Source organism: Sander lucioperca, chromosome 14 (assembly GCF_008315115.2).
Source record: "Sander lucioperca isolate FBNREF2018 chromosome 14, SLUC_FBN_1.2, whole genome shotgun sequence".
Classification (NCBI taxonomy): domain Eukaryota; kingdom Metazoa; phylum Chordata; class Actinopteri; order Perciformes; family Percidae; genus Sander; species Sander lucioperca.
Window position 1 is genome coordinate 34,451,536 of NC_050186.1, and position 16,193 is coordinate 34,467,728.

The following is a 16,193-nucleotide window of genomic DNA, read 5'->3' on the forward strand; positions in this document are numbered from 1 at the left end:
CGGTTCCGAATGGTCTGACGTGACACTTGGGTGCCTCTCACCTCCCTTAAATGTGCCTGTTGAGTTGAGTGGCATTCATCATCTGGTTCCACAGGGCACTGTTCACAATGAAGCGGTCATCAGTGTGGGATGTGGCCAATGGGCGTCCACTTCTATGCCTTTCTGTGACTCTTCCAGTCTCTCTGTACTGTCTTTGCAACCTGCTAATGACACTCTGTGACACTCCAAGCTCAGTGGCCACTTCCGTCTGAGAACATCCTGTTTGAAGCCTCGCAATGGCGAGGTACTGTTGATCAATTGTTGGGTGTCGTCTTGGTCTCATGATGTCAAAATGTGAACAGCATGATGAGGAGGACTGTTTGAATACCAATTCTAATTGAACCAGGAAATGTATTGGTCGAGTCATGGATCAAACACCTGTTGTGAATTTTGCCGTTCCGCTCCTTGTTAGAGAACAGCAAGTTGTGCAGAAAGTACTGAAACACTGAACTGTTGGACATGCGCATTCAAAAGTTTAGAGAGGGTCACATTAAGTTCACCTGTAAAGGTTATAGTGGACTTTAGGTTCATCCTGAAATTTCAAACGAAAGCCAGTAGTGGTGATGTATGAAGGGTACAGTCATTTGTATAGAGGACTAAGGACACAGCCCTGAGGGTCTCTGGTGTTGGTAATGATGATTGATAATGTTAGTGTGCACATTCTTAAAGCAGTCTGGGTAGAGGGCAGAGGATCTACTTAAGATAATTTGGCCATTCATGAGTCCCTTGGCCAGTATTTTTTCCCAAGATGGCGAAGGCGTGTCCTGTCCTCTGTCTGATTAACCGTGACATTCTTACCCTAACCAATCCCACTCTTGCCTAAACCTAACCAACGCAACGAGTACTAGCCAATTGGGAGAGCAGGGCGGGTCAAGCCTTACCCATGCCTTCGCCATCCTAGGGAAAAAAAATTGGCGTCCCTTTATGCTATAAAATGAAAAAAAAAAACAAGCAAGACTGGAATGCCACATGGTCTGTGTTGTGTTGAATAAATAGAAAATTAATTCGGTGAAAACATTAAATAGGGAGCACAATCTTACAGTTTTAATGTTTTTTTTTAATTTATTTTTATATTGTTTGTGATGTTTGAAGTTATAGTCTTAATATAAAGCACAATTTCTTTCTTGAAAACAAAGTGAGGTTTTACTTTAGCAAACTTACATTGGTGAAACCCCTCTGGTGGCCGGCGTCGAAGACAAAGACCCTCTGGAGGCCAAGCAGGAGGGCGACGGTCCTTTGAAGGTCGACGGCAGTCCAGCCGGAAACCTGAGAGCGGCAACACTGACAGGTCAGCAGGGCTGGAGAATGTTGCTGCTCTAGTATTGCTCTCAGTACCCTGCAACGCCCTGCTACGTCCTGCTAGGCCCTGCTACTTCCTGCAGTACCCTGCTACTCCCTGCCACGTCCTGCTATGCCCTGCAGTGCCCTGCTACATCCAGCTACGCCCTGCTACGTTCTGCTATGCCCTGCAGTGCCCTGCTACACCCTGTAACGCCCTGCAGTGCCCTGTTCCAGTTCCATTATCTTTATTGCGACTATTATTGCCACTGTTCATCGCACCCCCAAACGGCACCGTCAGACACCGCCTACCAAGAGCCTGGGTCTGCCGAGGTTTCTCCCTAATAGGAAGTTTTTCCTCACCACTTACTCACTAAATGCTTGCTCTTTGGGGAATTACTAGAATTGTTGGGTCTTTGTAAATCATAGAGTGTGGTCTAGACCTACTCTATCTGTAAAGTGTCTCGAGATAACTCTTGTTAGGATTGGATACTATAAATAAAAGTGAATTGAATTGAAAATGAATTAAAATTGTAATTATATTTTAGAAATTAGTTTGGGGGGTCAGAAACGATATCAATAATTCATCATGAAATAATGACTTCTTGGCAAGAACTCTGGAATGACAATAAGGGTAGAGAATATTTCAAAAGTCAAAAGTTTGTCAAAGTAAGAAGTATAGAGGAAAATGTAAAAATGAAGGTTTTGCTAGGTTAAGATTAGGACATACAGGACTTATTGATACTTTATATATGATGAAAAAGACAGAGGCAGATAAATGTGAGATGTGTAATTGTAGGGAAACTGTTGAACATGTGCTAATAGGCTGTAGGAAGTTTATTGTAGAAAGAAAGAGATTGAAAGACAGGGTGGTAGATATGGGAAGGGTGTGGAGCATTGTTAAAGACGGGGGATAAATGAGTACATGTTAAAATGGTTTTATTTAATTATTTAATTGAAACAGGTTTAATATCCAGAATATAATTCCGTGTACGTTTTTTTGTGTGATGGTTGTTTAAAGGTGTTTTACCAGTCAGTCATTGCCAGTGTCCTGTTTTATGCTGTGGTGTGCTGGGGAGGCAGCAAGAAGAGAGACACTGGGTGACTGAACAGGTTGGTAAGGAAAGCTGGCTCTGTTGTTGGCATTGAGCTGGAGTCACTCACAGCAACTGCAGAGAAACGGACCATGAGTAGGATGCTGGCGATCATGGAAAATGACCGCTACCCACTAGGCTACACAGCACGTTCATTAAACAGAGAAGCATTTTCAGTGGAAGACTTCTGTAACTGTCATGCTCAACAGACAGGTTGAGGAGCTCCTTTGTCCCCAGGGCCATCCAGCTCTTCAATACCACACAAAGGGGGAGGGGAGAAATGGACTTTTCAGCATGAGCCTGTCTCTCTCAGCCCCTATACCATTATATCACTTTGTCTGCCGTACACCTGACTGACTTATAGGCTATATCAGTCCTCCTACATAATCTGGACTGTGGTCATAACATCTACATCTTATAACGTATTCCCTGTTATATATTGTTCTGTTAATATTTAGTAATAAGCTATTGCACTGTTCAATCCCTGCACTGTTCACTTTTGCACTACCACCATTACCATATCATATACATACCATAGCACCTTATCATGGTCATTTCATCACATGGTCAGTCCATACCAGACCATTGTAATCACTTCACAAATTGTTAACTATTTAAATTTCTGTGAGTGATTTTTATGTATGTGAGATATATGTGTGTATGTGTGTTTGTTGTGTTATGTCTGTATAAGCTACTGGATGCCTAAAATTTCCCTTGGGATGAATAAAGTATCTATCTATCTATCTAAAATCATGATATGACACACTCCGGTACAGTAGGTGGCCGCATGCATCTTAAACGTTGGTTTGTAGCCCGCCAAAGAACATGGATGGGGGTAGTCAAAGATCCTAAACTCTCTACCGTCTATGTAAACTCTCTGGTGTAGTCCACGCTAGATCGTGTAATCCATGCTAGATCGGATCCGCTAGACATGTCGACGCCAAAGGACGTGCCTCGTGGCCCGCCTTATTCTGCCTCTGATTGGCTTACCCTGGTATTCTTCCCCTAACCCTAACAAATCCCCACTCAGCAAAACGTATGACGTAAGACGTACGGCGCAGAAACGTCAGTGACGTGGTAAATACAGGGCGCCCTGCTACTCTCGGCGGTGAGTTTAAAGAGTCTTGGTTGGAGGGCTGCAGTGAAACTGAAAACAGCCAGCTTTTGCATGCGCGTTTCTCTAGCTACATACGTATTTTAGGGTTGAATGGAGGGAATGCCAAAATACAGGTATGGTTACGAATGTTTTTATAATTTGTTGCACCAGCGATAATGTTACCATAAGATGCCATCCATGTAAAACAATAAACCAACGAATTACAGCATGGTAAGCTAGCTATTGTGCAGCGAGTCAATAAGTAACGTTAACTTTGTTTATTGAATGTAATGAATTGCAAGTTTGTAACGTTAGTTGTCAAGCACATGTGTTTGCTATTCACCATTCTGGGCAGCTTTAGTATAAAACTGAAGCTAATAATAGTCGATACCGCGCTTTCATGTCAGCCAGGCCTCCGTTCAGGTCTACCATGAAGGCTTCCTTTCTGGTTAAATAAAGTGTAAACTAACAACGGAATATACTATTTAAAAGCCCGTGTAACCCTGCACGCATATTGCTCGAAATAGAAGTGACAAAGTATTTGCGTTTTCTTTTGCTGTTAGAATTTGCGCGGTCACACCGCTGGTTGTAACATCATTATGGCGGGCAGATGTTGACTGGAGGAAGCTAGGTCGCGATTGAATCCTTCTGTGAGATGTTTAATATCAAGTAAAAATGTCAGAATAAAGTGTTGCGTATAACCTCGGCAACATTTTGAAGAAATGTTTGGTTTAGTTTTCTCTTTCCACCCACAGCATGCCACTGCAGGATCTGCCCTGCCTGAGTCTTCAGGGCTCCATGTTGTCTGAGTCCAAGAAGAACAACAAACGCAAGTCCAAAGGCTGCCTCAGCGAGGGCCTGGACATCGAATGCACTCCAACAGAGCTCATCCAGCAGTGGTCACCACACCACAAGCACCAACGGCTCATCAGCAAGGGGAAAGAGAACGACCGCAACCAGTTTGTCCTGGCCAGAAGATCAAGGAGGAAAAAGGAATCCACGACATGTAGGAAACCTCTTTCTGATCACCTTTTGTTTGTAGCTGTGATAAACTCAGCCTTTGCTCATTTCTCTCTTTTATTTCCCCCAGCAGGCATTTCATGGGACCACCTTCCCGATGAGCTGCTTCTCAGGATACTGTTCTATATTCCTCTGCAGGACCTCCTCAGGATGACGATAGTTTGCAAGCGCTGGCATCGCTTAGCGTGAGTCTCCAATCACTAGACTGCGACACTAGAGTGAAATGTTCTTCCTCTCAGTTCTGTCCTGATTTAACGGCTTCTGAATCTTGTGACGTTTGCGCCTAATTTCACCCTGTCATTTTTATTCTGCACTTTTCATTATTTGTTCTTTTCTAGTAGTTGGTTATTTACGACAGTGGTTCTCAAACTTTTTCACATCAAGGGCCCCTAAACTGACACAAATTAGACCACGGACCCCCATCTGATAAGACTTTGTCCCAGCCAAGGTCCCCTACCTGATAGAATTTTTGCTTTTTTTTGTTTTATTACAGAAAGTGAATGAAACCCATGAGCAAAATAGTCATACATACAATATGTCATTTTTTTTTTTGTATGTCATACAAAAAAAAAGATTCCCCTTTTTGTTGGGGAACCCCTTCAAGGACCCCACTTACAGAACCACTGATTAACGGAACTCATTCACCAACGGGTAATGTTAAATGTAAAAACAAAAATGTAACTCAAGAGTCTATAGATGAGTATTTTAATTGATGTGTCTGCCTGTATTAATATTAGACTAAAGAATATTATGGTAATTGTACTTTTTTATGAGCTTGGGCCCCTGGAGCACTCTACATTTCAATTTGGGTCCTAAGAACCTAAAAGGCTATTTACTGCAGACTGTCTGTCTGAGACCTTTCAAACTGAATTTGACTGCTTCCCTCCCTGCCTGTGTGTCTGTCCCAGGTTTGATGAGTCTCTGTGGCACAGCGTTGATCTGGAGGGGTTGACCCACACGGGCTCAGCTCTGCAGCAGGTGCTTAAGACCGGAGTCCGCATGCTGCGCTGCCCTCGCTCCTTCGTGGAAGAGCTGGACTTCACAGGCATAGGGTGAGTCCAGCAGCTGGTGATGCTTGGTCAGTTCTGCTGCTAAAATACATATATAACAACTTTCTTGTTCAATTAAACCAAAATTAATGGAAATTATTAGGGATGCACCGAATCCAGGATTCGGATTCAGCTGATTATTGGGCTTTTTGATGGGGTTCGGTTTCTGCCGAACCTTAGAATTTTTTTCCACCGACCCCTACGCTTGCACTACGCACTACTACGCTGGTCGACGTAATGACACCGCCGTTGATTACGGGCAGGTGTTTACGTAGGTGGACCGTGCAATGCAGTAGGCTGTGAGAAAGTGAAAATGGAACTCGTGGGCAGAAAGTATTTGGCAGTACTTTCAGCCAAAAAAAGGCCGTTCAAGTCCAGCTACATGTTCAATTTGCAAAGCCGATTTGTCTCGTGGTGGCGAGGACCCTAAACACTACACAACATCACCGCTGTTACAACATTTGGTATGAAACATCCGAAAGAATACGAGTTGTGCATGAAGGAATCTACAGACAGCAGCCAAAATGCAGCAACTTCAGGTACGGCAAAGGAAGGACAGTCACAGCTAAAAACGTGTGTTAACCAGACCACCATTACCAGCTTTGCTAGCCCTGGGAGTAGTATTCGCATTCGGCAGAATCTTAACCAGTGGATTTGGTATTCGGCCGAACCCCCTCCCCCCCAAAAAAAAATATATATACATAATTTACAATTGGGGTGCTACTAACAAGTAGTGTGTGTGTCAATGCCTGATACATCTTCTTCCTCTGTGCCATAGAGCTCATTGTTGTCCAAAACACATCACAGAGCTACACTGTTGCACAGGGTGAAATGTTCCTTCATTATCCACACTGTAGTTTAATTTGACTCAATCCCACGCACACTGTACTGTTGCCGTACATGCCTGCTCACCATGTTTGGCTCTAATAATACTGTACCTGTATAATTTATGTTGTCAAACAGCTCTGGCCTTTTAAAGGCCATTTGCTAGTGTAGTTTTTTGTTGTTGTTGTTGCTGGACATAGCTGTAAACTCCATCTTTTATTTGCCTTTTCCAGTATTTCCACAAAACAAATGTTGATTTCACATTTCAACAATGTGAGCTGCTGTTACATGGGCTATTTTCTGTCTTCTCAAATAAACATTTCTTAAAAGAGGGGGAAAAAACAGACCCAAAGTGATTTTTAAAAAGTTTTGTCTTTTGTGTTGTTCAGCCCTCTGCAGTTAGTTCGGCTGGATCTGTCCAGCTCCATCATCCCCACCTCATCTCTGAAGAGCATCATCTGTCAGTGCAGGCTGTTGGAGTATCTGAGCCTGGAGGGCCTGCAGCTCTCAGACACAATCATCAGGTGAGTCTTCAACTCTTCAGCTCCACGTAGAACTTCGGATAGCTGACGTTAACGTTAGTGCTTGATCGGGGATTGACAGTCACCCCGGACAACTCGGTTCTGTGTGGAAAAACAACTGCGCAAAGAAACAGACTTAACTTTGGAGCGGCCTGTGGGTCCAAAGCTGACATTGAACATGTAATCTTGCAAATCAGTCATGCTCTACTTGCCCCGTCCCTTAAAACCCCTCCACGCCATAACAGTGACAGAAAATAATGTGAGAAAACGACATGAAGGAAACATCAGAAAGGAATTTATTGCCGCAGTATTTACCCAACATGGAATTTGCCTTGGTGATTGGTGCATACATACACAAACAAACATAATAAACATTAATAAGAATAAACAAATACAGCAACAAACAAATGTATACAAAATAGCTGTTGGTTAAGAGTCAATGTCAGTGGGGGTCCGGGGCCTTCTTATTGAGGCTGACTGCAGAGGGGAAGGAACAGTTTTCGCATTCTCCTGCTAGAGGGGATGGCTTCAAATCAATATGTAATGTAAATGGTGTATGTATTAAAAAAAAACCAAAAAAAACATACACCTCAGCTTGCTTGGAACCTTGACCGAGGTGGTACGAAAAATGATTTTCATTTTGTTTTAAGCTTATCAAAATGTATGACATTTTAGGCCAGCTCCGAAGCTGTTATTTCTATGTTGCAACATGTATATCAGGTGCAGAAATGGCAGTATAAATAGAAGCTGTGTGCAAATCTCCACGTTATTGTGGAGTTGGTGTGTCTCAGTAACTGATTCTGTCGGATGACATTTGATTATTGATTTTCCCCTCTGTCCCTTTTCTCAGCGCTCTGTCCAAGAACCCAAACCTTCTGCAGCTCAACCTAAGCGGCTGCTCCAGCTTCTCCGGTCCCGCGCTGGCCGACATGCTCAAATCCTGTGTCAGGTCAGCCACTCGGTCTATTTCGTATGTCTAAATCCTGTTCTCCAAATAACAGTCGGTTTTAATCCATTCTCCATCTCTGCAGTTTGCTAATGCTGTCTTCTTTTGTTTTGTTTTTCCTGCGCAGCATAGAACAGTTGAACATATCATGGTGTGAATTCAACAATAATCATGTGAAGAGTGTTGTTAATAATCTGAGCCCCACTGCTACCCACCTCAACCTCAGTGGATACCGAGAGAACCTCATGCTAGACGGTAAGTTGCGGCGTTGGTGCTAATCGGTTCATTACCACGGCAATATTCAGTTTTTTTTGTCTGTTATTGTAGCAATGGGAAGAGCATGAGTGTAGGTCTAGAATAGGGACACTCTTACCCGTGACCGTCATGTCTGCGTCAGGCTCGCACGCCGACTGCATTCACGCGACACTGGGCGAGCGGCTATACTGGTTCTGTCCACATCTGTGCACATCGATCTTACCTCGTGTCATTTTAGAAATTCATAGTAGAGCACAGCATCACAAATGTCCACTTTGCTACTGACCTAAAGATCTGTGATGTCTTTTTTTACAGATGTGAAGATGCTGGTGACGAGGTGCCCCGATATTCAAACGCTAGATTTAAGGTGAGATACTGACCGACATGTTTTGTACGGCAAGGCATTTTATACATGTACTGTACATGTATGGGTGCTTAAAATTTCTACATTTGTTAGCTTTTAGTTGTCTATCATATGATCAGCATGAAGTGAAATTAAATTCAAACAATTAAAGACTCAAGCCCTATTCGCACAGAAATAGTATTACCTTGGGACTTCCAGTAATTTGTTATAATTGCCCTTGTTATCTGTGATCATAATCCTGTGCAAACCTGCTACGTTTGTAGTTTGTCAAGTAAAGATTCCACCGCAAATGACCTGCCATATTTTGCCAAACGTAGAGGTTGTGTGGTAATATTAGTCCCGTGCGACTCGGCATCTCTGTGATTTGGGGTCTTTAGTTTTTGACAGAGCCTTGACATCGTATCCGGGTTTAATGTCAGGAAATTGGAGTAAAATACAGACTTTGCTCATACTGTGCGAATGCGCCACATGAAACACAGACCTGGCTGGGTAATTTCTAAATCACATGACGTCCCCTGGTAATACTAATCTTGTGCAAATAGGGCTTAAAACTGTAATATCCGTTATCTATTGAACCTTAAAGCTATAGTGCGTAGTTTCTGTCTCCCCCATGAGGAATGAGGGTGGGGTATTGAACGTCAAAAAGTAACATTACCTGAAAACAGCGTGTAGTTTCTTTTTAGCATCTCAAATCACACTTTCAGTCACTATGACCACCACTACTACGGTCAGAAACATTGTGCCAAAATATGAACAATAACGTCGCTGTCAACGGGCTTATCTGCTAATGTTAGCCACCGACCGTTACCTTGAATCCATCCAGCAAATAGACGGTACCGCAGGGTGCCGTTACCTAAAACCGGTGATTTAATGTCACCGCTCATTTTACACACAGTTTAACAACAAAACAAAATGCTGAGTGAACATTACTAGCTACGTTTTTCATGTTGGTTTTGAGCGATATGCACCCCCACTAAGGCTAGGCGATATGGAGAAAATCAGATATCGCAATGTTCTTGACCAAATACCTCGATGTCGATATTGCGACGATATTGTAGGATTGATTAGTGCTATAACAAAATATCAAAATCAGAAAGGGTTTTATTGCCTAGTACGTTTTTTTTAACACATACAAGGAATTTGTTTTGGTGGTGTTGGTGCACGTCACACATTCTCTAAATGGAATATTAAACAATATAAGTATATGTACACAGTATGTATTAAATAAAAAATAAAGAGCATTACAGCAGAGAGAGAACAGTGGCATGAAGAGCCATGAGATTTCTCATAAGTAATCATCAGAAATGTCGATTTAATGAAAGTGTAAAGGCAAATAATAGAACAGCTAGAATAGTCTGAGTTCAGAAAAGTACATCACTTTACTGTAATGCAGCCTTCAGATGATATCTAGTCTCGTATCACGATATCAATATAGTATCGATATAATATTGATATATTGCCCAGCCCTAACCCCCACTAACCTGGAAAACTGTTTTAAAACAGTACCGTTACTAGGAATACAGCGTTCTCCTGCAGCGGGGAGTCAGAGGCAGAGGGACCGTCACCGCAGCGTTCGCTAACGTTAGCTTCTTGTCTCATCTGGGGTCTGATAAACAGTTAATTCATCACATTCAGTGTCCACAATGGTATTTTCCAATGACCTGTAGCTGTCATATTCCATGCGGATTTCATGTCGCAGCTTTCGTCGCTGTTTGTCACTTTGCCTAAGATCGAGTAACAAGTAGTACTCGCCCTGTTGTTTATTTGGTTGCCATGACTTAGCGAGTGATGACGTCCTGTCACTGTTCCAGTTGCTCACCCTAAAGGGGAGAGAGAGTGGTGACTGTCGGTACACGATCCGTTCTGCACATGCGCAAGATAATACTGTTTTACGTATCCATACGACCTGCACGATCTGTTCCACGCTAGCCTATGGCTAGCCTCCACCGGGAAGCTAACGTTAGTTTAGCTAACAGCTAATTCGGCTAACCGCTAGCTGACAGCTAGATTCAGTCTAAAATAACGTTAACTCAAACGTAATGGGAAAAGCAGGCTACAGCTAAATTAAGACTTCACAGTAATAACAATAAAGACAAGTATTGAGTGATTGTATTTCAAATGAGCACAAGTAAAGTAGAACTGACGTAACAGCTGTTATATATGTTAGGTGTTTGTTATATATGTCGACGTTTATTTTCAAGTTTTATTTTGAGGGTCTTTTAAAGTTATTACATGCTGTCTCAGCTAGCAGTTAGCCGAATTAGCTGTTAGCTAAACTAACGTTAGCTTGGCTGTCGACCGGAAGCGTGGAACAGATCGTGCAGTGTCGTAAATCCTCGTACAACCGCGCATGCGCGAACATTTTGCGCATGTGCAGAACGGATCGTGCAGGCAGAACGGATCGTGTACCGACAGTGACAGTTCGCTTGAGTTCAGTAGAGCAGACGGCTCTGCAGAGTCGTGTAATGACGACTTTATGACTTTTCGTAAACAGCTGAAGGAGCGGCGGTGCGCGGTGTACATAGCGGAAACCCTGTTGTGCGTCTGCCCTATTTCCGATACCGTGGCGGCAGAAATTTTACCGTGGCGCGCCGCAATCAACATAAAGTAAACACTGCCGTGGATGACTCTGTTGGATGATGGCTGGATGAACTCCATGTCTGATGTCATGCTGTCACTGAAGTACCGTATTGGTCCGAATATAGAAAAGAGTCTGAAAAAGTGGGGTCGTCTTATAATCGGGGTCTTGACTTTCAGCTGTTCAAGTCGCAGAACGTAAGGGACCGGACGTCACCTGTTTCAACAGCAAATAGAGAAGTCAGCTATTATCTATAGAAGTAAAAATGATCCATAATCCATTTTATTTTAATGTTACAAACAGCTGGTTGAAAAAGCAGAGTTTTAGACGGAGCCTCAATGGACGGTAACGTTATATGGTGAGAGTGACTGAAGTGGCACTTTGGTCAGAACAAAGCCGTGACTCGAAGAAAATAAAACGTGTTTTTGCCGATTCATCACTAGAAGTGTAACTGTAGCAAGCATCTCACTATCACTAACGTTATCCACATTCATACATAGGCGAAACAAATGATATATCCAGCTCCAAAAAAGCCTAAAAGTCTGAAGTTAGAACAGAAGTACAACGAGGCGTTGTCATGGAGATGTTACACCGTCTAAACATGCAAACAGCCAGAGAAAATCTTACCGTGGTCCTCAAAGCGGCCAGGAGAGTGTGACAGAAAAACGTAATGATGGGATGCCCATTACCAGAGCAGTCATACAGCTGAAGGCCTTGGAAATATTTACCATTCATTTAAATGGGACACTTATTTTATTTAAAAGATGTTAAAAACAACAGCCTACCTTGTTTTTATTCAATGTGTTTTTATTAGAATTATTTTCAAATAAAATGATTTTCTTTATGAAAACAATATTAAGCTTATTTTTTATTTTTCTAAAAATGAGTCTTATAATCAGTGTTGTCTTATATTCGGACCAATACAGTACATTGTTTTCTGTGAGCTTGTTTTAGAGCTGGGCAATATATCGATGTTATATCGATATCGTGATATGAGACTAGATCTTAGATTTTGGATATTGTAATATAATATGGCTTAAGTGTTGTCTTTTCCTGGTTTTAAAGGCTGCATTTACAGTAAAGTTATTTCATTTTCTGAACTTACCGGACTGTTGTAACTGTTCTATTATTTACCCACTTAGTCATTATATCCACATTACTGATGATTATTTATCAAAAATCTCATTGTGTAAATATTTTGTGAAAGCACCATTAGTCAACACTACAGTATCGTTGCGGTATCGACATCGAGGTATTTGGTCAAAGACATCGCGATATTTGATTTTCTCCATATCGCCCAGCCCTAGCTTGTTTGAAAGTTTTAGCATTTGTCTTAACTAGGGCTGCTCCCTCTTAGTCGATTAGTCGACTAATCGGTCGTTTTGGTCTTAGTCAACTTAGATTTCTTTAGTCGATTAGTCATGTTTTATGCTTTTTTCATGCTGAATGACTTATTTCCAAGAAACGTATGAGCACATCTCTGGCAAACACAAGAATTAAAGTGGTGCTTTTGCATGACTCTTTGCAGAGAAACTCAGATTTCCAGCTCTGTCGATTAAATCAACTAATCGATTAGTCGATACAATTGAATGAGTGTTAGTCGACTAAGAATTTCTTTAATCGAGCACAGCCCTAGTCTTAACATGTTTTGTCATGTAGGTATTACGTTTTATGTTCAAGTCTGTTTTTTGAGACAAATTTCCCCTTTGTGCACAACAAAGTTAAAGTCAACACACTATGGATTTGCACACAGTGCCATTATGACTATGCTAATTGCTAAATGCCCTGCCTCCTTTAGCGTTGTTCCGACCGCCGGTATCTGTTTTCAGAGAAAAAGCTCCGATAAACCACCGTGCACTCCCTGCTCGGCACCGAATGGCAGCGACACACAACTCGTGCACATGACGCTAAGATTGCAATGTGCTGGATGTGTAAATAGGCAACCGTTTGCCAACAATCTGGTTCCTCTGTGTTACAGTGACAGCACTCTGCTGATGGCCGACTGCTTCCATGTCCTCAAACAGCTGAAGGCTCTGGTGCATCTGTCCCTGAGTCGCTGCTATCACATTCACCTCGCTGCTCTCACGTAAGTTCTCCCGTCACTGTCCGTGCTTCTGTGTAGGGCAGAACGATTAATCGCATTTCAAGTCGAGATTTGAAAGAATGCGATTAGCTAATCGTGAAGAATGACATTAATTGAATGTGCAGCATTAAGTTGAATGTTTGGTGTCACATTTGGTTTAACATGTTTTATTCATCTTTTTATTATATTTACGGTTTGTTTTTATAAGATAAATGCTGGAATATTGTTACATATCACAGATTGTTAACAGAAATGTCCTATTTGCAGTGGATTTTTCAGTTCTTTTTTTATGACTTTATTGTTGTCCTCAGGTCAAATTTGACCCGTTTTTAAAGCACCGAAAATGTAAAAAAAAAAAAAAAAAAAAAAACACATGACAAAATGTTAAAAAACCAACTGCAAAAAAAAAAAAAACGTCAAAAATAAGCACCCAAAACTTTGAAAAAGTGACAAACTTTGGGAAAAAACACTAAAATGTAAAATACAAAACTTTGAAAAAAGTGTTTAGTCGCAAAGTTTTGTATTTTACATTGTCAAAAGAAACTTCACTTATTGCTGGAAATTCATATCTATGTTCTCATCCCTGCATGAGAATATAGAGCAGTTTTGATGGTGTCTCAGTGTAGGCCTGCACGATAAATCGTTATAAAGTCGCGATCTCGATTCACCCGTTTGTGATTTTAATTTTTAAATGACTTTGATTTTTTTATTTATTTATTTTTTTTTAATTCTCCTTCAATTCATTTATTGAAAGCATTTGACATTAACATGTTTTAATTATGTAAAGACATGTTCTAGGAGTTCAGATAGAGCCTGTATCAGGGCCATATTTAGTTCAATGTCTTATATGTCACTATGTTTGGTAGCCTACTGTACTTAAATGGCCAGTATGTTCTTTATTTTCTTCATTTATTGAAGCCTCTATGTTTACAGGCTTGTGGTGATGCGCAATGTGCTATAGGTGCCAAAAAATCCATTTTTGGTACCGCCAATTTGTTTTGTTTTGTCATGGTTCATGTGTGCAATAAACATCACACTTTGTGAGAAAGAAATCGTGGCAAAGAATCGTGATATCAATTCTAAGTTTAAAAAATTGATTGATTCATATTTTTTCCCCGAATCGTGCAGGCCTAGTCTCATGTTATTATGCTCCATGACATGTTTTAGCTGTTACAATGAATATTGAACTTTAGCTCAACTTTTTTTTTTTTAACCGCATATCGAATTGTAATCGCAATATCTGGCAGAAAAATCGCAATTTTTTATTTTTTTATTTTTATTTTTTTACCCGAAATCATTCAGCCCTACCTCCGTTACTTTAGAGTGACTGAGTTTGGAAGTCCGAACCCTAACTTGTGTCATATTTCTAATATTTCCAGTGACTTGGGTAAGACGTTCCCTATGCTGCGCCTGCTGGACGTGTTCGGCATTGTGAACGGCAGCCACCTGTCCTCTCTGAAGAAGGAGCTGCCTCTCGTCAGCATCAACACGCTGCCGTTCTCCAGCGTCGCCCGGCCCACGCCCGCCACCGCCGCCAGGCCCGTCGGCTACTTCATGTGGAACACCAAGTGTCGACTGAGGTTCAACCTGTCGCACCTCCACGTCCAGCCCGTTGTGCGGTGATGGAGCCATGTCTCAGTGTTTCTTGCTGCTACAGAAGATGGTTGTTTTTAGTGTTAGCTGGCATTAAGGGTACTAAAGTCACATACCTGACCAAGCCGTTTTTAAAGTACTGAACATGCAAGCTTGTAGAGCAAATGTAATACTTCATTAAGGAATGTCAGATTTGGATGTTGAATCCAGTTCTTGTTGGAATGTGTTAACACAAATGTTTAATAGATTTTTGAATCTGTTTAAGGTTCTAATAATGCGTTTTATTTAAATATTTTGTAAGGAAAACATGGTTTAAAAGACTCGTATGAAATGTTGACTTGTGTCAGATGTAAGATGTCTGTAGATACAGTACAAGTCAAAAGTTTGGACACCTTTTATCATTTCATTCAAGTGAAAGTGTGTCCAAACCTTTGACTGGTACTGTATATGGAACAGATCAGACATTTGAGTTTGATTTCATTCACATTTCACTATTTGACAGACGTGTCATGTTCTCAGCTGTAATAATGACAGAGCAGATGATTTTACTGAGTGAAGAAGTTTTAATGTGAAATGAAGTATGTGGATCTCGAATCTCCTAACTGTTGATATTCCTGTTGAAGCACAGTGTTGCTGAACAGACAGTACGTTTGTGTGCAGGCTACCACTGTCTGGCTGTGTGCTACTGTAATCACTGGACCAGGTTATCATCTGCTCTCCAGCTGGACAGTAGTTGCTTTTATGATGAGCGCATTATGTCACTGTAGATGTGCTGTATGTTTAATGCTCTGTTACCATTTCTCATATTGTCATATGGACTGAATATTAAGAAATGGGAGTTTTTTTTACTTGGGAACTGTTCATTTTCCCTTCTGAATCTTAGTCAAGTAAAACAATGAAACGTGTTTGAGTTTGTTTTCATTGTTTGAAGTCTAGCGGTTTGTCAAACAGACAAAATATAAAAGTTGAGCCTAAAAGTTAATGTGACCTTGAAAGTAATATTTTTGACAAAAAAAAATCTCACATCATGTGGTCTTCATCAGCAAGAGCGTGTATATATACATAGTATAAAAACGGTTCATACCTACATGTATAGATCAATGAAATTCCTCTGAGTACGGGGTGGCAGAGCGGTCGCCTACCGATCAGAAAGTTGGTGGTTCCATCCCTGGCCCTGCAGTCCCATGTCGAAGTGTCCTACTGCAAGACACTGCACCCTAAATTGCCCCCGATAGTGTGTCATCGGAGTTTACGTAACCGTGAATGTTTATATGATGACTTTGTATGGCATCCTCGGCCACCAGTGTATGAATGTGTGTGAAAGGTTCCTGTACTATGTAAAAGCGCTTTGAGTAGTCGGTAACTCTAGAAAAGCGATATATAAATACAGTCTGTTTACACTCCTGTACATCCCACATGTGATTACTCAGAGCCTTCAAGTAAAAGTACCAT

At 41.4% G+C, this 16,193-nt stretch overlaps 1 protein-coding gene across 2 annotated transcripts; it reads left to right on the forward strand.

Annotated features, from left to right (window-relative positions):
• The first annotated feature begins 3,395 nt into the window (after positions 1–3,395).
• Positions 3,396–15,216, forward strand: skp2 (S-phase kinase-associated protein 2, E3 ubiquitin protein ligase). 2 transcript variants are annotated; one of them, XM_031287293.2, is made up of 10 exons: positions 3,396–3,641; positions 4,263–4,513; positions 4,598–4,712; positions 5,436–5,579; positions 6,791–6,925; positions 7,773–7,871; positions 7,996–8,123; positions 8,439–8,490; positions 13,044–13,151; positions 14,528–15,216. In XM_031287293.2, exons 1-10 carry the CDS (start codon positions 3,619–3,621, stop codon positions 14,769–14,771), a joined length of 1,299 nt encoding a protein of 432 aa, XP_031143153.1. In that variant the 5' UTR covers positions 3,396–3,618; the 3' UTR covers positions 14,772–15,216. The 2 variants fall into 2 exon arrangements, with proteins under 2 accessions (XP_031143153.1, XP_031143154.1); XM_031287294.2 differs by having other exon boundaries at positions 4,601–4,712.
• The last annotated feature ends 977 nt before the right edge of the window (positions 15,217–16,193 follow it).

Coding starts and splice junctions, on each gene's coding strand:
- skp2 (XM_031287293.2), top strand. CDS start 3,619: ATGGAGGGAATGCCAAAATACAG. Junction 4,713..5,435: donor AAGCGCTGGCATCGCTTAGC/GTGAGTCTCCAA, acceptor TGTCTGTCCCAG/GTTTGATGAGTCTCTGTGGC. Junction 8,491..13,043: donor ATTCAAACGCTAGATTTAAG/GTGAGATACTGA, acceptor TCTGTGTTACAG/TGACAGCACTCTGCTGATGG.